The 9,066-nt window shown below is 42.9% G+C and overlaps 1 protein-coding gene across 1 annotated transcript in view; it reads right to left on the bottom strand.

The window, feature by feature from the left end:
- Positions 1–9,066, bottom strand: part of plppr4a (phospholipid phosphatase related 4a) — a 40,414-nt gene that overhangs the window by 7,167 nt on the left and 24,181 nt on the right. The window contains 4 exon segments of the mRNA XM_087171800.1: positions 2,095–2,323; positions 3,438–3,573; positions 7,664–7,837; positions 7,928–7,985. Coding sequence (XP_087027926.1) covers positions 2,095–2,323; positions 3,438–3,573; positions 7,664–7,837; positions 7,928–7,985 — 597 coding nt within the window.

Below are 9,066 nucleotides of genomic sequence, written 5' to 3' on the forward strand. Positions count from 1 at the left end.
TCTGTGCAGAGCCAGCAGCTAACACTTATCATTAGCTCTATTCTGGTGAATCAGTGCAGCTCAGTGCATTCATGCTGAATGACACGTGGCAGTTTTGAGGACAGTCACACAAACTGGGATCTGGACTTTCATCATCAGTCATGACGGATCACATCACCTCCTGCAGTCTCTTTCAGAAACAGATCAGAACATATATAACATGCCCTTACTTCATTTTATCCTTATAAACATTTGTGTTTAATTGTGTCACAATCAGTGAGTGAATTCTTGAGTTATGGCCAAAAATGACCACCAAAGTTAAATCAATTCATCCGTCAGGCCAGGTGAATGTTTCTAGCAAAATTGGAGAAATTCCCTCAAGGCGTTACTGAGATATCGCGTTCACAAGAATGAGACGACGTACAACCTGACAACCTGACGTCAATAATAATGAGATGAGGATCCAAACAGAACCACAGAGATCACATGATCTGGGCATACACCCACCAACACCTGGCATTTCCTCATGAAAGCAACCTCAGCAACTCTCCTTTTTTGGTGTGATGGCAAATAGTTAACACCAGAACAATTCAATCATTAATCAATGAATGATTTCTGTCACGCCTCTTAGACCCTGTGTCTTTAAACTGGGAGCAGTCACTTCTACTTCCTCAGATAAACACACACTTCTCTCAGTGTTTCTACCTCAGACTGAGGGGACAGGGAGAAGAAGAAGAAGAATGGAGCTTTTTATATTTCAATAAAAATGCATCAGTCAGACAATCAACTGTTATTATATATATATGATTATTTAAACATATGTATCACAGATTATTATGTAAATAATTGATAAATGGTTGCATCATGTAGATTAATTGAGCTGTTTCTGTGGTCGTCCCTCTAGTCCCTCAGACACTGTGTGGGATACTGCTGCTGAATGAACAGACTCACGATCGTCATCAGTTAGGTTTTAATGTGCTCGTACCCTGAGGCACATGATTCCTCTTCTGTTTTACTATCCTCCTCTAAAACATTCACATAAACTCATCAAGAAGTTAGTGAACTTCTCCTGCAGCACAGTCCCAGGCTCCACTCTGTTCATCTGCTCTCTACCTCCCACATACACACATTTTCACTTCAACAGCTGTCATTTAACCACTTCTGAAAAACCCTCTCATGCCTCCAGCTCTTTTACAGGTCAAGAGACTGGCTGAGGTTTAGCTCGTGTTAGCTAACCTAACACTACGTAGCCATAGCCAAAGCTACATCCAATGACAGCCCAAGGCTACGTCCACACTGCTACGTTTTAGTTCTAAAATTCTCTGTTGCTACGTTGTCCGAGTGTCGGCACCAGCACACACCTTTGGAATCGATGACGTAGACACCCGCGGTCTCTCCTGATTGGCTCTCATCAGCCTGGACTCCCAGTGGTGAATACAACATGATAATGAATTACAGTCTTACTGACCTTGTTGTCTTTGCTAGCAGCTGCTGTTCAGTTACATTCTGTATTTTAATGCTACAACTGCGTTTTGAGGTGTGATAGTTTGAACGCAGATCGTTTCTGATACGGAGCTATGACAGTCGCCCCGACAAAGATTGTCTTCGTTTGAAAACGCCATTTTAAAATGAAGTTGTTTTGGTTTAGACACAGCCCAACAGTGATCAGGAGAGTGTCTTAGTTGTCTCTTGCAACAACATCAAAAAAGTTTAAGATTTAAGATTCACATTAAAAACATTCTGCTCTGAGAAAGAAGAGAAAGAGTCACACAAACGACCTGCCAGATAAATCTTGTGTTGGCTTTAGATCTGCTTGAACAGGCCTCTGGCTGCTTCTTCAAGTGTAGGTCCCTCCATGCTGAAACAATTAGTAGCTAGCTAGGCCAGCTACTAATTAACTGATATTAGTATTAGATTTCAATATCGGGAACTGACATTCTGGTATGTCCCAGAAAAATCAGTGTCTGAGTTTTTAAACATGTACAGAAAGAATAATGATCTATTTAATTCCTGAGGCAGTTTTTGCAGTTTAAAACTTTGTTATTACTGGGATTACATTTAACATTTGATTAGCATGTGACAGTTAAACATGATGTATTATGGGTAAGCTTCTACCTTGGCAGCGTGCTGCTGCTGAAGGTCATCATGTTGTCACGGTTGCCTAGGGGACTAGATGGAGTTATCACCTCCACCTCAGCACTAGCTCTCTTCAGGTTGGTGAGAGAGGGCTCTCGGTAGGAGGAGCTCCGTGTCAGGATGGGCCCCGTCTGGTCAGGGGACAAGACGTGGGAGGAGGTCCTGGTGATAATGGGCTCCGGTTGGCTCGGAGCCAGGGTGTGGTGGCCTATCAGAGGAGGAAAAGGAGAGGTCAAACTGTCAAATTAAAAAAGGGAGTGATGAAGATCAGTTACTTATTCAAAGTGGTTTTATTACTAAAAATGAACAACAAAGAGTCAAAACATGAAGATCAGACATCAGACCAGCAGAACTGAGCAGGAGGTTCCAAGACAAGAGCTCAGTGGATCAACATGTCCACACTACTACCTTTTAGTTTTACAACGCATCACTTTTGCTACGTTTCTTCAAAACTTTCTGAAATGCTGCTGCACCTGTTTTATTCTGAAAACTTTATTTTGAAACTGAGACATTTGGAAGCGATGACTTAGACTCCCACGGTCTCTCCTGATTGGCTCTCATCAGCCTGGACTACCAGTGGTGAATACAACATGATAATGAATTACAGTGTTACTGACCTTGTCTTTGCTAGCAGCTGATGTTCACTTACATTCTGCATTTTAACACTGCAGCTGTCTTTGTTGTTCCTCGTTAAGAGGATTTTGTGCGACTAATCAACTGCAGAGTAGACGACCTGCTTCCTGTTTACAGAGATTATTTCTGATATGGAGCTAAAATATTTGTGTGGACAGAGATCGTTTTTTAAAATGAAAACGTAGTAGTGTGGACATAGCCAGAGACTACAGCTACACTACTGTAGAGTGTATATAATGTAACAGAACAGATAATATAATCTGATAAATAAAAGTAGGTTCCACAAATTACAGCATCTGATATAAGCAATTGGGTAAGACTCTAAAGCAACGCTAATGGAGGCTATTTGACATGTACTGCATGTTCAATTTGTGACAGACACCCAGTTTTTTAAAGTTGAGTCAGAAAGAATGATCATCATGTTTTACCCCTTTCAATTAAGACATTTATAGTTTTACATCTTGTCCTCTGTGCTCAGCTGGTTTCAGATGAATTCCCCTGATTTTGTTGTTATTGCATTTCACCTTGTTCAAAGTCCCTGCGCTGCTGGAACAGTGTGACTGGAACTGGAACTGAGTAAAGCAGACACACAAGATCCGCTGGTAATTATATAATTAGGTTTATTTTTGTGTTGCATTTTTCATGGAAGTGTATTCTGGTAGATGTCAGGGTGAGGAAGCTGGTTTTACCTTGGTGGCTGTTGCTAACTGCTGCTTGGCTGACATTGGGCAGGGAGGAGAGGGGGGGCTCTCTCAGGATGGGGGGAGATGGTCGACTTCTAGACCGATCTTCACTAGGCTGGAAATTCCCCACTGCATACACACCCTGCATACAAACACACACACACACACACACACACACACACACACACACACAGTGAGACACAGAAGGGCATTCTGCAAAGACAGAAGAATAAAACAGAGACAAATCCACTTTCAGGAGGCAGCCATGTCACCAAATGGTACTGCACTTGGTTCCCTGAAGGATGGAATTTAAATCATTATTTATCATCAGTAATTTCTAAACGTAAGAGCGAAAGATGTACAGATGTCCACTGACATTAAGACACTATCACAATGGCAGCAGCACAGGCAGGAATCCAAACCAAGACATGCCGATGTGGTGAAGGTGCCATGATATGAAAGAAATCAGGTTCAGAAGCAGATGAGATGACAAGCTGGCAAACAGGAACAACTGCAGGAAAAACACAGACTGGAGCGGGATCACAAGGGAAACACAAGAGAACAGGAGCTGGAACAAAAGCAGACGATCCGACGAGGAGCGCAGGAAGTGAACTGGTATAAGCAGAGCGAGCCTTTGTCGGGGAATGAGGTGCAGGTGGGGAGAGCTGAGGTGAGGAGTGGGTGGGGACAGATGTGGGGATGGGTGGGGCAGTCGGGTGATGAGAGAAGGAGGTGGAACAGGAGGAATTGGTGCAGCGTTAGCATTGTACCGGACCGTCGCGGTGAAGAGGGAGATGAGCTGAAAACACAGTTTAGGTGCAGTTTGAGGTATTTGTACACCTCCACGTGTATTTGCTTCTCAGCCATAGTTTCTAACGACTCAAGATAGGAAGTTTATAAAATAAGATGCATTGTTATACATTGACCTACCTACCAGCATAAGAATCCGCCTCGACCAGGTTTAACATTAAAGTTTTACTTGCAATTTAAAGGTTCTGTAAATGAGATTTTCAATGACAATACAGCACCAAACAACTATTCTCTACAGATATATTGGAGTAAAGGCGTCTCGGGCAGAGAACCAAGCCACACAGGTGAAAGTACTTTGCCAGAATTTGCCAGATCAGAGCACAGGTGGACCGGACATGGGGACTACCACCTGGTGGTAGACCTTCAAAACATCCATAAAGTTTTTCCGTGTTTACCGGCTCCATCTGTGCCATACGGGCAGCTGGTGCCAGTGGATCAGTCCGACCGTGGAGCCAATACTGGTCTGGCTTTACCTAGATGGAAAGACCTATGAGCTGCTTAAGAGCTCCAGCTTGACTCTGGCTTTTCTTCTTCTTGAGGTGTAAGCAGCTTGACTGGTACGAGCAGCTTGTGGCTGAACGGAGGCCGGATGTGTGATCTCTGAAACGTTGTCTAGTGACGATCCCGAACAGAATTTAATGGTTCAGTGATAATAATCCTGTAACACAACCAACAATATACAAACAGCGTTGAAATGGTAAACTTTATATATTATGAACAGAAAAGTATCGAACAGGAAAAGTATGTAAGTAAGTAAGTTTCTGTTTTGTGCAGATCTCCTGACCCAGAGCAGCACCACACAAAACATGTGGAGGCTGCCAATCAGACTCAGTTTAGCTTCTTTTCTTTTCACTTCCTCTCCGTTGATCGATGGTACAAAGCCAACCAAAGCATCTCAAAATAGCCAAATGAATCCTGCACTGAACAAAACTATCGCCTAGAGAACAAATGTGGGTAATCATCAAGTCTGCACACTGTAGAGCACATAAAGGATAACAAGCTTGCAACTTAAGTTAATCACCGAGATCATTTTCCAACATCAATAATGATCTATTTTGCATAAAGATAAAAGACGTCCACCAGTGAAATGTGTTAAGTTTAAACCGGTAACTCTTAATCAGCTGATGTGGCACTGATGTTCCGGAGCACAACCTCATATCTGGAGCCAACGTTTCTCCCTGCAGGAGACGGCAGAACAACAAGTGTAGGCAGCTGAGGAGGTGTGTGTGTGTGTGTGTGTGTGTGTGTTCATACATGTGTGTGCGTGTGTGTGCATGGTGGATGTGTGGGTCTATCTGAGTGTGTAGAGGGGAGGATGAAGGTGTGTGGGAGGTTTTATACTGAGTGAGTATCCACCACTTTCAACATGAGAGCTGAACGTCTATGTCTCTTTTAGCCTGTATGTTGGACTGAACCACACAGCTGCAATAACAGTATTACATTTAAATAAAGTCTATTCTGCAGCAACTTGCAGGAGGAGTTAAGAAATTTTACTTCCTGACCTAGAAAACAAAAACCTAACACGTTGTATCATGGTGATGGAAAAAAACCAGTTCACCCTGACAGCTCAGACACAGAGCCCTTTTCCACATGGTACCGGCTCCACTCGTCTTTTTTAGTTTTCTATCGACCGGGAGTTGTGAATAGAAACCTGGAACCTGTACTTTTTTTGGTATCACCTCCGCTGTGGCACCATGCGAGCTGAGGCGACACCAAAAGGTGACATGAAAACACTGCAGATCGCTCAGAGAGACGGGACTTTCTGAACAAACCGCAGAGTGTAGCCTCTTACATTTCTGTTGGTTACTGATGCAAAACCACACCGTGGTCAATGAGGAAGTGCAGATGTTTCTCTGTTTGGTTTCCCTTTTTCTCTATTGACACAGCTATTGTGGTGCGTATCAGGAACAGGCAGGAAGAGGAGAACAGGGATCTGACGATGGCTTTCAGTGAATGGAGCGACAAGAACTGCCTCCTTCTGAACACCTCCAAGACCAAGGAAATGGTCGCGGACTGTCGGAGGTCTACGCCCACCCTTCAGCCAGTCAACATTTGAGGGGAAGGACATTGAGGTGGTGCACACTTATAAATACCTAGGTGTGCACCTGGACAGTAAACTGGACCGGTCCATAAAGACAGATGCCATCTACCTGAAGGGGCAGAGCCGGCTCTTTTTCCTCAGGAGGCTCAGGTTCTTTGACCTCTGCAGTGAAATGCTGCATGTTTTATCATCAGTGGTGGCCAGTGTACTATCTATCTATCTATCTATCTATCTATCTATCTATCTATCTATCTATCTATCTATCTATCTATTTATCTATCATTGTTCATGTGTGTCACCTTGAAAATGAGTCGATGGCTTTGTGTGTTGTCGCTATAGTAACAACGCTGCATTGAGGGGGTACTATCAGTGGAAAAAGAAGAACCTGGTACCAAAAGCCAGTTGAGTGGAGTAGAGTCAGTGCAATGCAGTGGAAAAATGCTACGAGTTCAACAGTTCAATGACTATTCTGAATCATTGTAACTGAAATGCTTAGAATTACATTTCCAGTTAACTCACTGATGAAATCAAACCACTAGTTAAACTGAGCCTGCATTTCGCCTTTTAATAAGTGGCTATAATATAAGTGAGCAAACATAGAAAAAGTTGACTTGAAGAGTAAATACACCCTCAGATTCAGACTTTCCCAGAGTATTACAAACATGCAACAGAGGAGTGAAGCAGCGACGGCTGTAGGAGGCGTGGCCTCGGGGCCATGTTGTGTGATGGTCAGGGGACCTGAAGGACACTGATTCACCACCGCTCATTGTATTATGGACAGTGACCAGGTATTACTTAGTGGTTCAAAGATGGCGAACTATTCATTCCTACGGTGCATACTCAGTCGAGCCAGCTGAGAGCACTGTTGAAACCTGGTGTTCAGGTTTGAGCGAACAGACGTTTACTCATTATATTACTCATATATAATGTCAGATGTGTGTGTATATGACAGAAGAAAGGAAAAGCATCACAGGTTCCCTTTTAACTCATTCATTCACTCACCATAGCTCTGTACTGTTCCCATTGTGTGACTGTAATGTGTGTGCATGTACAGCTGAACTTGTTTCTACTTTATTGTACTCACTCAACCTCAGAGCTCTGTAGTCTACACACAGTAAGTGCTCAGTTTTTCAAATGTTCTTCTGTCCTGGGGTCATTTCACTGTAGTAGATACTCTAGTAGATAGTAGTAATTTAAGTGACCATGTTGTTGACAAAAACAGCAATGAAGGACGAGCAGGATGTCGCTGAAAAAGTGCCATTGTAAGGGTTACTAAACTAAATACATGTGTGCGTAACATGCAAAAGTCTGGTCCATCACCAGGAACCTGCACCTGGCCTGTAAGGATCCATTCAAATGGTTGTAACTCATTGGTTGTTACCAGATAAACAGCGATGGCGGCTCCCAGTAACCATCCGCAGTACACATCCACAGGGTGGTTCCTGAACTGGATGATCCTGGTCAGCCCGGCCAGGATGGCCAACATGACGAAGGAGAAGACCAGGAGAGGCTTCAGCAGCTTGGCCGAGTCCGTCAGCACCGTGTTGAAGTACATCTGAAACACACAGAGGCCGTTCTCTTTTAATGCTGGTTGAAGCTACAGAAAGTCTCACTCTACACACGAGTGTACACGTTCACCACTTACTGAGATGTAGACAGCAGCAAAGGCAGCCAGAGTTGCATGCTGGGAGGGGAAAGACTTCCTATAAAGAAAAGAAAGACAGAGTGTTCTTGAAGCTAATTACCATGTTCAGACAGCTGAGGACAATACTGAATATTCATGTACAACAAGGAAGTGACTTTCAAAGAAACTTGGGTATGTGTGTAGGTGTGTGTATGTGAGTGTATGTGTGTGTCAGTACAATACTGTGTGTGTGTCTGTAGCAGGTGTGTCATTTGCAATTTGCACTGACACTGCTGATAGTATTGAATCTCCAATACTGAAATGTGTACACACAAAACCAGAAATATTCATACACATTCTTTTCATCAGGATTATAAAGCTGTGTGTACACATGGTTCTGCTTCTTAAATCTCACTCATTGAGGAATTGGGCACATTTGAACGAGCCTCATTTCCACTCACACAAATTGGCCATAAGTGGATGAAGACCTTAATCCATCAGTTGGTATAAAAACAGTCTGTGCCACAAGTGATCAGACACAGAGAAGAAAGACGAGGAAGAAGAAGAATTTCACTGATTGTGAAACTGAGGTAAAAACCTCCATCAGTTTACTTTAGTACAATCACTCTGATGTAAAGTCCTGTTTCACTCTGAGCTTCTGTCATTGGGACCAGAGTCTTAACGAGGCTCCAACACTGTGATCAGTAAATATTCAAATAGTATCAGACAGTTACAGAACGACTCAATTAATAATAAGGACATTAAACGATGCTGAAGGAAACATTGAGCACAAATACAATTATTTCTGTTTATGAAATGTAAAATTGTTCTTACTGTGTGAACAGTGAAGCTTATACTGATAATGACTGAAGCTCCGTGAAGTTGGCTATTATTTTATGTTAAATCATGTGTTAACTTGTATCACTTTGGAAAACTGTGTGTTCACATAGTCAAAGGAATGAGTGTGTCTGTCTTTATAACTACTGATGTATGTGCAGGAAATGGCGTACACATGCTTTTTGTGTGTACGTGTCATCGCTGCATCTGGTCCCAGGTTTCTGCAGAATCCACGTTTGTGAAAGTTTCGCTGACACTGTGACACTTGTTGGGGTGTAGTGGTGTTGTTGTTGTTGTTGTTGGGTTTTCAAAGTCTGATACTG

This window comes from Seriola lalandi, unplaced genomic scaffold, assembly GCF_002814215.2.
Source record: "Seriola lalandi dorsalis isolate HSWRI2012SDOR001 ecotype SW California unplaced genomic scaffold, Sedor1 jcf7180002054981, whole genome shotgun sequence".
In the NCBI taxonomy this organism is placed as follows: Eukaryota; Metazoa; Chordata; class Actinopteri; order Carangiformes; family Carangidae; genus Seriola; species Seriola lalandi.